We start from the raw sequence: 16,477 nt of genomic DNA, 5'->3' as shown, positions 1-16,477 counted from the left end.
GGTTTTGGCACCCATTGTCAAATGACATGTTTTGTTGATTTTCTAGGTGACAATACTTTACACATCATCTACAGAGAACACACTTCTGCACATTTTAATGCACAATTACTGTTGAATTGCTGATTTAACATATTGCATGTAAAACATAAAATGTGGCCTGTGCAAAAGTTACGGCACATTTTCATTTTATATTTATGTTCTCCCCCAGTATGTTAAACTCAGTAAATAAATGGGAATTGTGCACCAAAATATTTATGCTTGTTCCCTGTAGAGGATATGTGAACATATTCTCACTGAGAAAATCAAGAAAATGTAATTTGATTGGGGGTATTCAAACATTTATATATGACTGTGTGTTTCCTATAATTTTTTTTGTATATATCTGCTCAAGGTCTGTAGAAATAACTATGAATAGTTAATATAATATCTGTAATGTTAGTGGAAAAGGCCAAAAAGTTGTAACTGTTCTCTAGCAAGTAGCTGAAAGTAAAACTCATTAAAAACTTTATAAAGCTTCATTGGAACATCCAGCATCTATCAGCAAAGGAACTGAAGCTTGTTAGACTCTGTTCTTCTCTTTTTGGGTCATTTGGTTTATAATAAAATAATATAAAAAATAGGAAATATGAAAAATGAGAGGCGTGTGCAACAGTGAAGCAGTCCGAGAAAACGGCATATCTGTGTTTTCATTAAACTGATGCTGAAAAAATTATATACCAAATAAATGTTTTTCACTTCCACCCTCTTCCTCCACTCCTCACAGCCATTTTTTCACTGAAATACAAAACCCATATAATGCATATAAGAAGACTTTGAGGTATTGATATTGCTGTTTTGCATTAAGTTTTACTGTCCATCGAATTAAAAGACTGTTAGTGTTTGCTCTCATCTCTGGCAGTCACAACTCTAACCAGTGTAACTTTTTATTGCAAATAACCATTAATTCATCAGAATAAGAGTAAGATACATTAAAGCTAACCATACACATATCAAACTGAATGTCCTTTCGAACATCAACAGAGAAAAAAAGAAAAGAAAAAAACAATAGAAGAGAGTACCCTTTTGGATTTAAATAAAACTGACAGCGATGGATTTACAAAATGTTTTGTTTGCTGCAGGCGTAAACTGACTGATGAAGATATGTAATTATATAGATCTGTGTGTACAAAGGTTGTATGTGAAGGTATTTTTCTGGCAAATCTCGTGCTACGTATATAAAACCTAGCTATCGTTACGATCACTAACCAATAGGCTTGACACGAACTGGATTCATACTAGCCAATCACAGCGCAGGAGGCGGGACAATATTAACCAATCCCAGCGCAGGAGGCGGGGTTTGTCGGAATACGGGTGGGGAGAAAAGCCCTAACAGCTGTGTGGATGCCAGCAGGGCCGCGTCTGCCAATCAGCCTCTCGCGCGTGCACGGCTCTCGTGCTCCGGTCACGGCGCCTCTCTGCGCCTCCAGAAAACACTGCGCGTCCTCTGATATCCGAGATGTGCAGGAAAATGGCAGCCTACTGCACGTTTACGGTTCATTATTTTAACACGGCGGTGACTTTTCTTCGTCAAATCGTGTAGGAGAGAAGAGGAGAGCACGGTGGACGCCGCGGAATCCGGTTCTCGTATTCGCTCCTCGACCCCCGGCTTAACCTTGCTTGTCATGTTGAGGTCTTCGTTCTTCTGCTTGGCTGGATATCGATCGAAACGTCGCATCTCCTCGAAGGATGCCGTCAGTGCGAGAGAGCAGGCTTCACCCGCGCTGTGAAGGGAGGATAAATCCCAGCAAAGCTTCTCTGGAAACGCGTTCATTCATTCCTCGCGTGATTCGCTGAAGCTTTGTTTATATCGTTTGGAGATCAGTAGTCTTTAGCCTGCGGTGATGGAGAGCACGGTAAGTGTTAGCGTAGACAGTAAAACAGCTACCCTGGTTCGCTTTAGGATGCTTTGATTTGTCCGTATTGGTCATATGGCTCTCATAAATGTGGCGTGTAATGAAGCCACATCTAATTAAAGCCTGTTTTTGAGTTCATGTATGGTTACGGTTTGTGTGCAATAAAGGCCTTCAGTTTGTCCCATTTATATACAGTCTACAGTGAAAAATGTGTTGAGCTAAATCCAGATTTTGTATTCACTCACCACTCCAGGAGTAGGTGTGAAGGTCTAGAATCAGTTATTCTGACCATTACTGTAATAGGTATAGAGGAATCTGATCTGAGATTAGTCCTCTAGTTCAGGACCCCTGTGTTAATACCAGTTCTTGCCTAATGAACTGGGCAGAGCTTAAATTAGTGCTGAAGGTTTTCCTGCATCAGATCATAAACCACTGTCAAACTTTCTCAGGCCTGACTTTTGATTCTGTGGTTGCTAAAATGCAGTCATGCCAAGAAAAAATAAGCAATCTTCACAAATATCCAAGATGTGAGATTGGAATAGCAGCACAGTATGTGCTTTATGATCTGCTGGATGTTCCTTGATATATCTGGACTTTAATTGTAATTCATTCATTAAATGTAATGAAGATATCTCAGATTTACTGTTACTGGCCAATTTAGACAGTGGTGCCTGTGGGTCATATGCCACATGTTGTCATATATGCTTGTTGCATTGAAGTAAGGGATGCTGTAGCTTTCTCTCATTAAAGTCAACATAAATTGTAAATCATAACTCATTGTGCTTCTGTGTAGTGACATATTTCCTAGTGGAACAGTATCAGGAAAGGTTGCGGATCTTGTTTTTGGTCGATGATAGGTGGGGGTGGTGGGAGAAGGAGGGGAACCATGATGTTTTTGAAAAATATTTGCGGGTCAATATTTTCTTTATGAAATGTTATAGTATGATGAATCAGGCTTCATGTGACCAGGGACTGAACTAACAAGGTAAAAAAGATCAGTTTTGAGCTCAGGTTGACTTTAGCATATTTATTTTTGGTAAAGAGGTCACAGGTGGTGATGGACAGGAGTGCGCTGGCACGGCAGGTGGAGAGCGTGGAGAGGAGTATCGTTTTCCTGCGGCAGGAGCAGCTGACCCTTCTGCACGGCTTACACCTGGAGATCCTGTCCCTGCAGAAACGCTGCACAGGTGAGTTTCATCGCATACCACCTCTGCAGCAGTTCACATTGCCTTAGAAACACAAACATGCGCACATTTGCTAAACGCACAACCAGTTGTTTCGTTGAGGGTGCAGAAGTTGCCCTTGCTCAGTTGCCCATGGCACAGAACGGAACAGCTACAGTGAGAAGTGCTGAAACATGGGCTTTTACCCATTGAACGCTGGACAGCTGATTTCACAGAGGCACCTTCAGAGGTGCTGAAATAATACCATAGTAGAGTGAACCAAAAACAACGATTTTACCAGTTGACTACTTCCTATTTTTTTCTTTTTTCCACAAATGTCCCATTCTCGCTGAATTGAGCTGACGTTGACTAACCTTAACATGAACATAAACGTGCAGGGCTGCTATGTAGTATTAATTGGCAAAAATGGAAAGCAACTTACTTTATACTACACTGTACATACACAGTAAATTGTGTTTGATTATATAGTTACTGTGATGTCTTTGAAAGGTCACAGTTATCATATAATAACAGTAACAGATGACATAACAGCTGAACCATGCAAGTTCTTCAATGGCATGCACTGAAATACAGCACCCAGATTGACGAGGCTGCATAGGGTTCAAACCACTGCCTAAGTCTTCATCTTAAAGGAATTGATTTTATTTATGATTGACCACTGCTGTCTTTGGCTGTCTCAGTGGAAATGGCATGGTAAGGGATTGCATAGTAGCTTTTGTTTACCCTACCCCTGCTAAGATATTGCTAATTTCTGCTAGCATGGTAATGGGAATTTCAGTGTTATGTTAGCATCAAACTAATCGTAGTTAATATTTGCATTACATAGCAGTTCTCTAGATTAGACATTTGAAGTTTATAACAGACTTTTAAGTAACATGTTCTTTACTTTTTTGGATGTTGACTTCTTCAGTAAAGATTTAAACTCTGGTGAGGACAGAATGTGGTCCAGTTAGCACACAAAAAGCCTGTTAACATGAATGAGAGTCTTCTGGATACCAGGATATCAATTCTGTGCTACATCGAGCAGCAAATCGTAAACACCATAGAGTCACATGCTTTCTGGAAAAGGGAAATGCACTACAAAACAACAGACACTTCATAGTTTGACAGTTTTTGGATGGTAGATACAATGATAAATATCATATGTATGAAATGGAAATGAAAAAGCATCTTTGCTTATGATGTCTCTTTTAAATCAAATAGCGTAATCTTGTACCACTAGCCAACATTATAGATGCTCCTGTAGTAGAAGCAACATTCTAGTCCTACATCATACTTTGTACTGTAGGAGGAATCACATGCATTATTGTCAAAGCTCCTACTGTATGAAAACAGTGCAGAAATCTGCACGTGCACCTCCAGCACAGGCCCTGCTGCCACGCCCAGGGAGGGCTCATTAGTGTGTGCGCGCATGTCATAGCCGAGCTACGCCACTCATCCTCTAGCATGAGGAGGAGAAAACGGCTTCCTTTCTGCCTCCCTGCCTCTCTGTGGGATGGTGCAGACTCCACTGAGAGAGCTACGGGTCAATAGCTTCCTGGCAGCGCAGGGCTTGTGTTCTCGCCTTCAGTAATACAGTACGAGGCCAGTTCACCTGAGCCTGTCTGAGGATTTGCTGAGCCAGCTGAAAGGGAAAAAAGTGGAGCTCTGCTGCATATTCATGGCTTTGCCCCTGCTGCTTGTAGGGTTTAGATCAGCAAGCTGACCACTGAGCACTCCCTATTACTGCTGAATGAGGTATATAGTCTCACAGTGATCTGATTCTATCAGAGTCCCTTTTGTATTTCCAGAGTATGAATGATGATAGAGGAGCAACGCAAAGAAATGGGGGTAAAATTCAGTCACACAGAACCTACTGCAGGTTAAATAAAGCTGTATGTGAATTGCTTGTAACTAATAGTCTGTCGTATTTTTACAGAACTGACCCACGAGCTGAACATGAAACCTCCTGGCAAAAGTGAAGCAGGTGAGTGCTATCTAGAGGTGGGCAAGGTATTATTATTATCATACCAGGGTATATTTTTGAACAATTAGCCATCTGTCACTCAGTGGTGCACTCGTCCATGATCATGTCATAAATATATGCGATACCATTGAACTGTAAGATCTGGACAGAATACCACATTGCAGTGATATTGCAACATATTGCAATATTCTATTAAAAGAGAATAAAAGCAAAGTGGTTAACAACTTTTATAGGGGACTTCATATCGATGGCAGCTCAAATGCTTTACAAACAGGTGATAAAGCTTAACAGTAATAGAAAAAATTATAAGTATTAAATAAAAATCATATAAGGCAATGACAGATTAATTTAAAAAGATAAATACCAAAAGAGATGTACAAATTTAATCAAATGCTAAGTTAAAGAGATACGTTTTGAAACGTTTCCTAAAAGTGTGCACTGAGCTTGACTGTCTTAGAAAAGGTGGAATGGAGTTCCACAGTTTTGAAGCATAGTAACAGAAAGAGGCCTCCCCACATTTTCTGAATTTTAGGGAAGGTATTTGCAGAAGGTCAGTGTTTTCAGATCTAAGATCACATGTTGGAATATAAACAGACAGACATTCTGGGAGATATGCAGGTGCTAGGTCATTTAGAGCCTTAAAACCTAGTAGCAGAACTTTAAAATTTGTCCTGAAAGATACAGGTATCCAGGGAAGTTCTTACAAAATAGGGGTGATAAGAGCTCTTTTTTTTCCTTTTTTCATAAGATTCTATACTGCTACATTTTGTTTGAGTGTAGAGGCTGTATTGTTTTCTTAGTTTTCTTTCAAAGGCTTAACATGTACATAAACAAATTAAAAGATTAAAAAAATATATACATACTGTAAAGAACCATAGATAGATAGGAAAAAGGAGTTAAGATGATAACACTGCAGGTATGTAAATTACTTCGTGGATGACTTCATAGCAAGAATAATGCAATGTGTCAAAAATACAAGCTGTGTATTTGGTAATCTAGTATAATCTAGTGGAATAATAGGAGGAATTCTCTGCATATTGTGTTTTAATTGCTTTGTGTAACTGTTAAGTTGCACAGAGATTATGTTGCAGGCAGCTAACAACATGCAGTTAGTTACATGAAAGTTTCACTGTAAAGACAGTCTTAGATAGGGTGCTAATTAGTTTGTCACTTAGTTCTAATCTAAGTGCTTCACATTTAAAAAGACCAATTATAGAGAGCTTGTAAATGTAAACCACTGTATAGTCGGTGCATAAACTGTAGTTCTGAATAGCTGATTAGCCTTTTTATTCCATTACTTTATTATTTTATTTTTACCAGTTGTTTGTTAAATTAAAATGCACATTAGTACTTATAGATTGGAAAGTGTAATGCTGGCTCGGCTAATCATCTCGACCTTGTAAATTGCAAGCAAATCATATCAGACCTCATAAGTTGTCATAAGGAGAGTCTCCAATGCTACTCACTCTGCGAAGTAACGTCATTTGGCAACTGCTGAAGTTGTGAAAGAATTTTATCAAAATATATCAAAACCAAGAGTCATATTCAGATAATAATGGTAAAATTTAGAACACTCATGGGTAGTGGGAGAACAGCATGGTTGTTGGATATCCAATAGTTGCTAATGTGAATATGATTTAAAACATCCTGTACAAGGTTGCGTAATGCTTACCACTTGCTTTTTGGCTTTGGAAGTCAATAGCAAGACGTGAGTGACTGTACATCACAGGAATGCTTGAAGAGGGCGTAATTTATCTTTCTGCACAGTGGCCTTTATTGGAGTGTTATTTAAAAGTACATTACTATTTTGGCATTGCTCCTTTAAACTATATATTCTTGGCTCATGCTAGTATGCTAGTATGCTCACTGTGAGGATGATGACCCTTTTGGAGCAAGATATATATGTTTGACTGAAAAAAAGTAATAGCATTCTGTCTTTAAAAAGTTTCAAAGTTTCATTTTAAGCACTTAGTAGTAAATAGATGATAAATAGCTGTCTCCCATGTTTGCATACCACAGGAATACCACTTTGCTTCACACAGGTGTATTTTCGTTGTAGCACTGTGTTGACAATGGGCCTCATTCACAAATTTCTTAAACGTATTCTTCAGAAAGGTCCTAAGAAAAAGTCAACGTCAGATTCATGACGTGTTCTTAATCCGCAGAACTGTTCACACCTTTGTGCTCTTGAGTGTGTGTAGATTCTGTTCTTACCTGAGAACAAATCCCAGGTAAGAAAACATTGGTGAATGTCAGAATCTGTGTGCAAACTGCATGTAGGTTTTAAGAAGAAATTTCTTCCTAAGAACAGTTGGTGAATGAGGCCCAAAGGTCTGTTCCTGTATGACACGCGACAACATTTGTGGTAGGTTGTTCTGCAGATCAGTCACATGGCTCCTTCCTGACAAAGTAGGTGGTTCTTTGCCAAATTGAGTGACAAAACATACCAGAAAGTCTGATGAGGCTTGAAAGATTACTATTACCTCAGCCACTGTAGAAAAGAAAAACATTTTCCCTGCTTAGGAACTGCAGTCTTTCTTAATACTTCATCAGTGTTTAGTACATAGTAATGTTTTAATAGACCTGAGGGCAGAACTGCAAGGCTCTCATCAGGCCATCCATCTTCTGATCTCTCCACCTCAGCCTCCTCTCTCCTCCTCTCTGGCAAATTGATCTCTTGCTCCCCCCCCCCACTCTTGTTTTCAGTACAGTCCCAGTGGGGATATCCAATTACAGCTTGTTTTTTTGCTGAGATTATGTTGGTCAGGGAAACGGTGAGGATGTGTGCAGTATTGGGAGGGTAGTAAAAATGACTGCAAAATCAGGCCATCAAAGTCTCCATACAGTGGAAACTGTTTCAGTGGAAGAATCACATGTGACAGGCATAAGAATAACAATGAATTAGATCAACATGAAACAGAATTTGAATTAACTGTGTTTGTGACATCATAAATGCCTCAGTCTAATAGCTTCTGCAGGTAATCAACAATAAAATAAGATAATAAAAAACAATGCAATAATTTGAAAGCCTAATTTTAAGTAACATTTTGTCTTGGGTAGGATGTGGTGCTTTTTTTCACAATACTGAGTAAAATTCAGGGGCGATGGGGCACTTTGTGAAATATTCAGAATAACGTTTTATCTTGACCTAATGTTAACTAGTGCTAAATAGCTAATTAAACAGAGCAGAAATGAACAAATTGGTTTTTATTGGAACAAAATACAGCAGAGCAGCCCGGGCTTCAGTAGGGAGAATGGTGGTGGATGTGAATGGAAGGCATCTGGAGCAAAAACTACAGAATTGATGAGGAGCAGAGGAGGATCAGATAACACTGCATTTTCTATATTCACTGCATGAGCTCATCTGAGTCTGGCCTGCTGGGCGGCTGATAGGCTGGCAGCATTTGGGGAAATGAGGGCATTAGGAGCAGGGAATACCCGTAGAGGCCTTGATGCTCCTGCACTTGCAATAGAGGGATATAAAAGGAGGCAGTATAAGTCACAGATGGTCCCATGTGGAGGTGAAGAAGTCTCAATGCTCTGAGTGTAATTGGTTTTCAGTGTATTTACTGTGCATTTTATACCTGATATATTGCATCATTGTTTATGTGATGGTGCATAACGTCCCAGGGTATATTTTTGAACAATTAGCCATCTGTCACTCAGTGGTGCACTCGTCCATGATCATGTCATAAATATATGCGATACCGTTGAACTGTAAGATCTGGACAGAATACCACATTGCAGTGATATTGCAACATATTGCAATATGCTATTAAAAGAGAATAAAAGCAAAGTGGTTAACGTGTGTCGGGATGCTCACAGCATATAATAAACAATTCTGTGACTGGTTATAGAGCTAATAGAGCTACCATTTGCTAATTCCTACAGCTTTTCAAACCTAGTAATGTATTAGGCCTTCACACAGCCTATGTGAAAGGAATAGTGACAACTGTTTTCATTTTGTTTTAACCAGTTTAGGAACATTATATTGGGGTAGGAATGGAAGATAAAATATTGGTTCTGCTTGGATTTGTTGATTTTGATTTTTTTATGTTTCTGAGCCCTGGTCCTTACATAAAAATGAGGTCTATCTAGTCTATACACTCTCTAGCTTCAGTATATCAGTGGAACGGACTGTAAGGCAGATCGTAGCCTGAGGTGTTTTTTGGTGTGTCTGATAGCCCTGAACAGATGGCTCACCCTGCCAGGGGTCTGGCCAGAGCTGAGATTGGTTGTTAAGGATTTGCTCAATAATTCTCTAATCCTTGCCCATTACCACTTAGCCCACTGCCTTTTGTCTGACTTTCCCTCCACACCTCATCAATTAGATTAGTTGGCAATATGCTTTTGGAGTCTAGTGCCTAATTTTAAATCAGAAGGGATTGTTCATATAGTTATAGCTTTTGTCATTTGACTGACTCTATCTTATATGACATCTATGCTATTTTAAGCTCCCTTGGGCGAGAAGCCTGCTAAAATTACTCATTGATGGATCTGGTGTGGATTTATATTTTAACAGATAGCGGCGAATGGCTTAAATAAGTATGTCTTAAAGTCAAGCTGAAATCAGATCAGTTTTTACTTTGTCAGTGCATATCTTTGGTCACATTAAGGATGATTCACCATATCATATCATTTAAAGGGAAAAATGTAATGACTTTTGTGTGCCACTACAATGTCTCGTGATTCATGTTTAAAAAAAATGTAACCCATAATAGTAAAATAATATTAGCATAAAGCCTTGGGCCAAAATATAGCACTTAGTTGTAAGCCATACAAACAGAACATCTGGAGGACTGCTTGGAAAGATGGCAACAAATATTTTCATTCTGGTACAGAATGCTGGGATACATGCACATGAAAAAACCCATATCAAGAAGAGTGGTGCAATGGCAATGTTTCGGTTTCCAACCAAACAAGCATAAAGAACCACTGGATGTTAACAGTATTAAATGCCAACTGTGCAGAATGTAGTTATCATAGGTGTCATATAATTATACTACCATCAGACAAAATGCAAGATATATGTAAGGTATGGCTCTGTAACACTCACATGTGGTAGTTAGTAACTAAATTTGAAATTATTGTGACAATGCTGCAGTCTTTTGTCTACATTTACATTATTGCCCAAGCTTATTAGGCAATAATTCTCAATAGTTCTCTCTCTCCCTCTCAGCACCTACAGTGGCCCCAAAAACTGTTTGGACACTATAACCATTTAACCATTGGTAAACTTTAATTAAGTTCTTTAAATTATATTTTAAATGTTTAACAAAATGGTATTTGTTTCAGATACAAACAGTTTTAGCACAGCATTAAATTGATGGTAGACTCTTCGTGTGGCGAAATCCTGCACAAGAATTCCAAACAGACTGCACTAAGGCTATTGTAAAGCACAGAGGTGGAAAAGTCAAAGTCTCGGGCTGTTTTTCTTACAGCTTGTGTTCATTTATTGGTTCAAGCACTGTGGTTCATAGTGTAGACATTTTGGATGCAAACCTGCAGAGTTGTTCAAAGAAACTGTTCAAAAATGAACAATCTGAAACAAACCAGCCACCTTTGGAAACAATACTTTGCCAAAAAGAAAATTACTGTCTTGGAATAATCTGTTTAAAATAAATGTCACATGGTTTGACATTACAAATACAATGAACGTAACACTTTTTTAAGTATGTTCAAACTGACTATGTAAAGAACCTCCAGGACACCATGATTCACTCTATGTCAAGTTATGATTTCTGATTCGCTCTGACACTTTTCTTTTGTATGTGTGCATGTTTGTGATGCGTGTGCACATCAGAGGTGCGAGAGGAAGAGGAGCAGCTGGAGGCGCGCTGCCGGGATGTGGAGGGCAGGCTGCAGGAGCAGCAGCAATCGCAGTGCGAGCTCCGGACAGAGCTGACCCACAAGGGGGCACTGGTGGGTGCGCTGCGAGCCAGCCTAAAGGAGAAAGAGCGCCGCTTTCTGGAGGAGCTGAAGCGCCGCAGCCACAGGAGCACAGCGCTGAATGCTGAGCTGCAGAAACAGACTGAGGCCGCCGCCTACCTGTCCTTTCAGCTGCATGCAGCCAGGCAGAAACTGCAGCAGCAGAGAAGGAAGCAAGCCGCTTTGGAGAAGCTTCCAGCTTCAATTGCAGAAAAACCTTCAACACACAGCCAGCCACAGCAAATCCCAAGTGTCAAACCCAAGCGCCGCAGCGGTTCTAGACCGTCCTCTCACCTTCGGGCTGAACGGGCCAGAGAGTGCGTGCCTCGAGAGAGAGTGACAGGCCCAGAGGAGCCCACGGCCATGCCGGACCCCGCGCTCTTCCTCCGTCCACGAAGGTCAGCCTCTCGGCCAAGACATCTACACACGCAGGGGGCAGTCGGCGGAGAGCAGTCGGATGAACCAGATCAGGGAGACTCAGCGAGCAGGCTGGTTACCACGGCCACTGTAGCTACAGCAGCTGCCGCTGAGAGCAAGGCGGACTGACTCTGCCATCCTCCTGCTTTATCACCCGCAGGACCTGCCTGCTTCTTTCAATGCTGTTTACCTCTGTGAACTGAAAAAACCTGTTTGTAACAGTGGTAGACATGTTTTTCTATATTTGCCATGTGATTTCATTCCACTGGACTTACACCTAACGTGTTAAAGGAACAGTTCAGTGAAAAAGTTAATGCACATTTTTTCCCTTAACTCAAATGTAATTGTGCAGCTGAGACATTTGGTGTCTGAAGTTTGCCTCTTTAATTTTGTGCTGGAGCTACAAACAAAAATCTCAAATGGACTAATACAAAAAACAATGTCATACAGTATCAGAAACCACATAAGTACGTCTGTTTGAGATTGGGTAACAGTGCAGTTCAGTTTCAGTCAGGCATTTGGTGATTTAAGCATATAGTTTGATGCTAGTGATATTAATCGCAAATAAGCATCCATTACTTGTTAGCTGCATTGAAGGCAAAATCCTCAGACTGTTCAAGATGTCTGCATAAGAAACTTACACTTCACAATGGTGATGATAGGAACCAGGCATAGTTTCCAAGTGTTTAATGCCTCTAAAAGCTACCTCACAGAGAGCTTTACAGGAAATAGTTAGGAATATGTTGCCTAATGCCTGATACATGGTTTTGTGATAGTTTTGAGGTAAGATTTACACTTAAAACTTATTTTTTTAAAGAGTAGACATCATCACCCCTGGTTTTATCATCTTTATTGTAAAGAAATCCGAGTTGGCACATCTCTCATTAAACCACTCTGAATGATTGAGTTGTGCAGACATTTTGAAAAATCTTTAGGATTCCTCTAAATTCCTCTTGTAGCTCCAACACAAACGTAAAGAAGCAAACTTTGATCATCAAAAAAACCTTGGCTGATTGACCATATTTAGGATGAGGGGAAAGACATGTAAATTTGACTTTTTACAGAATTATTCCTGTACTTAATGGAATGAAAAGATTTATGCTTTAGTTCTTGTTGCGCAAAATATAGTGCATTGGTATTAATGGCCAGTGGACTGGCTATGGTACACAGCACTGCTGTGTGGTTCTGCCTTGCCTTAGGAAGGACAGCCATAGGGCAGCTTGTAGTTGTCCATATGGTAATGTGTCTTTGTCTTTTGGTTCTATGACTTCTGTTTGACTTGGTTATTTCTTTCTCGTATACTCTTGCTGTTGTGCACAGAGGTTAGTCATGTTTGTTGTCATTTCTGTTCCATATCTCCACGTATCAACACACTTTTATTAACTGTGCTACACTGCAGTGCATGCAGATTTGATCACTGTAATTTCATTCTCAACTTTTGGCCTTTTGCTCATAAATAATAACCAGTTGCTTAATCCAAATAGGGAAATAGGTAGAACCGTCAGGGGTGTTTTTTTTATGAGGTTTGGTACGTAATTAGAGAACGCGTGAGTCTTTGTGTTCGTTCATAGATGTGACCGGTCAGGGCCTGACCGATATACCAATTAGCAGATATCGTGGTCCCACAGATTTGTCTGTAGCACCATGATAAAGCACTGATATTTATCGGATAATTTTGTATTTCAGTGACATCTGATGTGAGGAAGAACATTCATGTCTAAGGATTTAATGGCAATATGCTCAGAAAAGCATATTATTACATATTGGGTTGTTATTTATCATGATACTGATAAATATTGTCATATTGCCTAGTTCTACTTTATACTGGTGTACCAGTCTTTATAGAGACCACTAAGCTGATTGTCAGCCTCATGCTGTTCACATTTGCTACAGTGATATGCGTACTGGTACATTTGAACACTTTGGCATGAGAATAAAATGTTATGCCTTCAATAAAGACAAGAGATGAAAAATAAGCGCTAATTAACAGAAAACAGCAAAATCATTAAGAATGCTAGGAAGCTCTGCCCCCTGTGCTGCAATATTTAGCCCATTTCTGACTGTAGCTTTCTGTTGTTTGAGTTTAAGATGTGATAATAAATAACTGATGATTATATCTGACAATTTACAGTTGACAACTATTTTATATTATATATTTATGCAGTTATATTAGTTAGTAAAACAAAAAGTTTAACTAAAACGTGTGAAATTTAGTTTAATTTTTACCCAGATTGACTTATATTTGACATTATTAGCCTATATTAACTTATACTGGAAATTTTATTAATTAAAATCAGTGTCAACATTTTTCATACCAGTCGGGCCCTACAGGAGTCGGGTCATTGTCAGAAAGTTGCCCATAATCGGTCAGAAGCTCAGCCCTGATTGATCCAAGAACTGTTCATGATCTTAAATCCCATACATAATCTGCCCTAGAGCAAAGCAGGCATGCAGCACAAGTTACTGTGTTGATGCTGCCTGGTTAAAAGTGATGGCATGAAGGCACCTGCCCAAGTCAGCTCCTTCTTTTAAAAGAAAAAAGCATTGTATGTAATTCATGAGAAAAGTAGTTTCTAAACCTAATCTCATGACTTTAAATTGGTTGTCATGTCCTAATAGTGTTCCTTTCTCAACTACTTGATGGCTCTGTTGTGTGACATATAGTCCTATATGATGTTATGCAGACATGACATCAAATAGGATTTTAAGAGTATACTGCTTGTACTAGCCTTGCGATATGTAGAATGTTCCATAATGTCGTAGGACAGGCTAATAAGATAGATTTGAAGCTTAGATGGTGATAGCATGTGAAAACCTCTCTAAAAACAGTTCACAAAGGCAGCTGTCCTGGGGCAGGCACATATTAAACCTAGTAATATGGAGAATATCCTTACACAGTGTAATTTAATCTGTGGAAAATCAGCTGTTGGTACTGTGGAGAGCTCTTGTTTCTGAATGCACAAAAGTTGCTTGCGTTAAGCTAAAAGACCACTAAAGCCCAGTCTGGTGATTGTGGCTCTTTTCAGGGCCTGTGTTTTAGGTTTAGTAAATGTACTTGCACTGTATGTCTATAACAAACTCTTGTATTGGAACAGTGCAGAGAAGGAGAGGTTGTGCTTTACTGTGTGTTATATAATGACAATACTGACCGTTAACATATCATGTTGTTGATAATAAGGTTTATTTTATTGAAGTTTTACATTATCTGTACCAAAATGTTTTTATGTTATTTTTCCTCTGATTTAACAATGTATTAGCTACTACTGTGATTAGCCTTCCATGGGTGGTAGTAAGAGATATGCAATACTGCCTCAAGTGGCAACATACTGTAAACAGTGCATAATCAGCTTTTCAATATACATCTTTTTCCACATTTATCAAAAAAAAAAAAAAACTTCAGCATAGCTGTGTCGTCTTGATCTGATTCTTACTGATAGTTTGAGCCTTTTCTTAATCGAAAGAGTTTTTTTAAAGAAAAAAAACAAAGAAACAAGTCCTGAGTGAGAAATCTAGAATCGCCTGTCTTCCCTCCTCAGAGTCATAAAACTATTTGACTGTTACACAATATGGAAAGCTTTTGTGTTACGGCAGCAGCAGGTTAGTGCCGAACTGTGCTTACAGCCAAATTCTCTTTGCAAAGTCTTAAACAAGTTACCTGCTCAGTCTCTGAATAACATGAGATGTTAAGCACCAAAATGTTGCAATAATCCACTGTATCTTCTGTGGCTCATGATTAAAGAGTTCTTATCCTAACAAGTCTGTGGAAGCCTCTCTGTGAATTGATTTCTTTATTTGGACACAGTGTCGTTGGGCTGTTCTTACCAAGTGATAATTCAGTAGCAAACAGTACTGAGAGAACTGAGATGAGTGACAGCTGTTGTTAATCTAATCTAAAAGGTACAAACATACTCGTGCTGAAAAAGATGGTGATTATTTCAAAGAAAAAAGTAGCATTTGGTTAAAACATTTAATGTAGCTATAATACATAGCCTTTATTTTACTCTTTTAAAGCTCACTACAAGTTACATTGCTGATTTGACATAAAATCCTCAAATGAACTGTCTTTACTCCACAAGCTTCCATGCTCTGCCCTTTTTTAATCTATGCAATAGAAATAAATCTACCTTTGTACCTTGAATTAGCCATTCATTAATATGGACACTGAACAGATCTGCAGTAGTATAAAAAGGAAGTATGACAGAGTCTCAACGCATCTCTCACATCTCTGCCATTCTAACCAAAAGGATGTAAGTCTTCTAAAGATCAAAGGACTAATCACTGCTTTCTCCACATTTACATCTCTGTAACAACGTGACACAATGTGCAATTGTGAAACAATTAGCACATTTCTACCAAAGTGTAAAAGCTGCTGCTACTCTGTGGGCATTCAGTCTTGCTCAGATAACAGTGAGTAGAGGAGGCTTACAATTATTTTGCTGATAATGTATTTTTTCCTAATAATTTGATTTACTAGTTTACATCAGAAGAGGCCTCGAAACAGAGTACAGAGACATTCTGACATTTTCAAACTTAATATAAAAATCACATTTGCTTTGGTAAGAGGTTTCCTATAAGTTTAAATCAAGCATCAGATTCTAAATAAAATTTATGAGCAAAACCGATAATCACCAAGATTTTAATTCTACCCTATCCTGTATATTTAGATGAATATCATACAAATATTATCAAAGCTTTTTAAAATACCATTCATAAATTATGTGGTCCACTTCTTCTGGATCTTTTGTGTAATTTTACACTTCTGGAAAGATTATAATTACATGGGTAAATGTTATGCAAGATTCTTAAAGGGACGTTCCACCAATTTTAAAACATTTTACTATAATTTGCTTGTTGAGAAGCATACAAACTAAAGCAGTTTTGAAGAAAGGGAGCCTATTCTGGAGAACCTTGCTATTAGACATTTTGATAACTTTCTGTGAGGTAGCTTTTGGAGGTTTTATTCACTTTATACACAAGCCTGACTTGGCAGGTTTCTCTAGAGTGATGCATTTTTCATTAAAACAATCTGAATGGCTTTGCTGACTTTGTAACCAGACCTGAAAACTTACACTCAAATTTTGAATAAAGGA

At 38.8% G+C, this 16,477-nt stretch overlaps 1 protein-coding gene across 1 annotated transcript; it reads left to right on the top strand.

Annotated features, from left to right (window-relative positions):
- The first annotated feature begins 1,411 nt into the window (after positions 1–1,411).
- Positions 1,412–14,592, top strand: si:dkey-54n8.4 (coiled-coil domain-containing protein 92). Its single transcript, XM_036561891.1, has 4 exons — positions 1,412–1,892; positions 2,935–3,079; positions 4,995–5,042; positions 10,846–14,592. The coding sequence occupies exons 1-4, from the start codon at positions 1,881–1,883 to the stop codon at positions 11,514–11,516; spliced, it is 876 nt and encodes a 291-aa protein (XP_036417784.1). The 5' UTR covers positions 1,412–1,880; the 3' UTR covers positions 11,517–14,592.
- The last annotated feature ends 1,885 nt before the right edge of the window (positions 14,593–16,477 follow it).

This window comes from Colossoma macropomum, unplaced genomic scaffold, assembly GCF_904425465.1.
Source record: "Colossoma macropomum unplaced genomic scaffold, Colossoma_macropomum, whole genome shotgun sequence".
Classification (NCBI taxonomy): Eukaryota; Metazoa; Chordata; class Actinopteri; order Characiformes; family Serrasalmidae; genus Colossoma; species Colossoma macropomum.
This window is presented reverse-complemented; position numbering and strand designations above follow the sequence as displayed.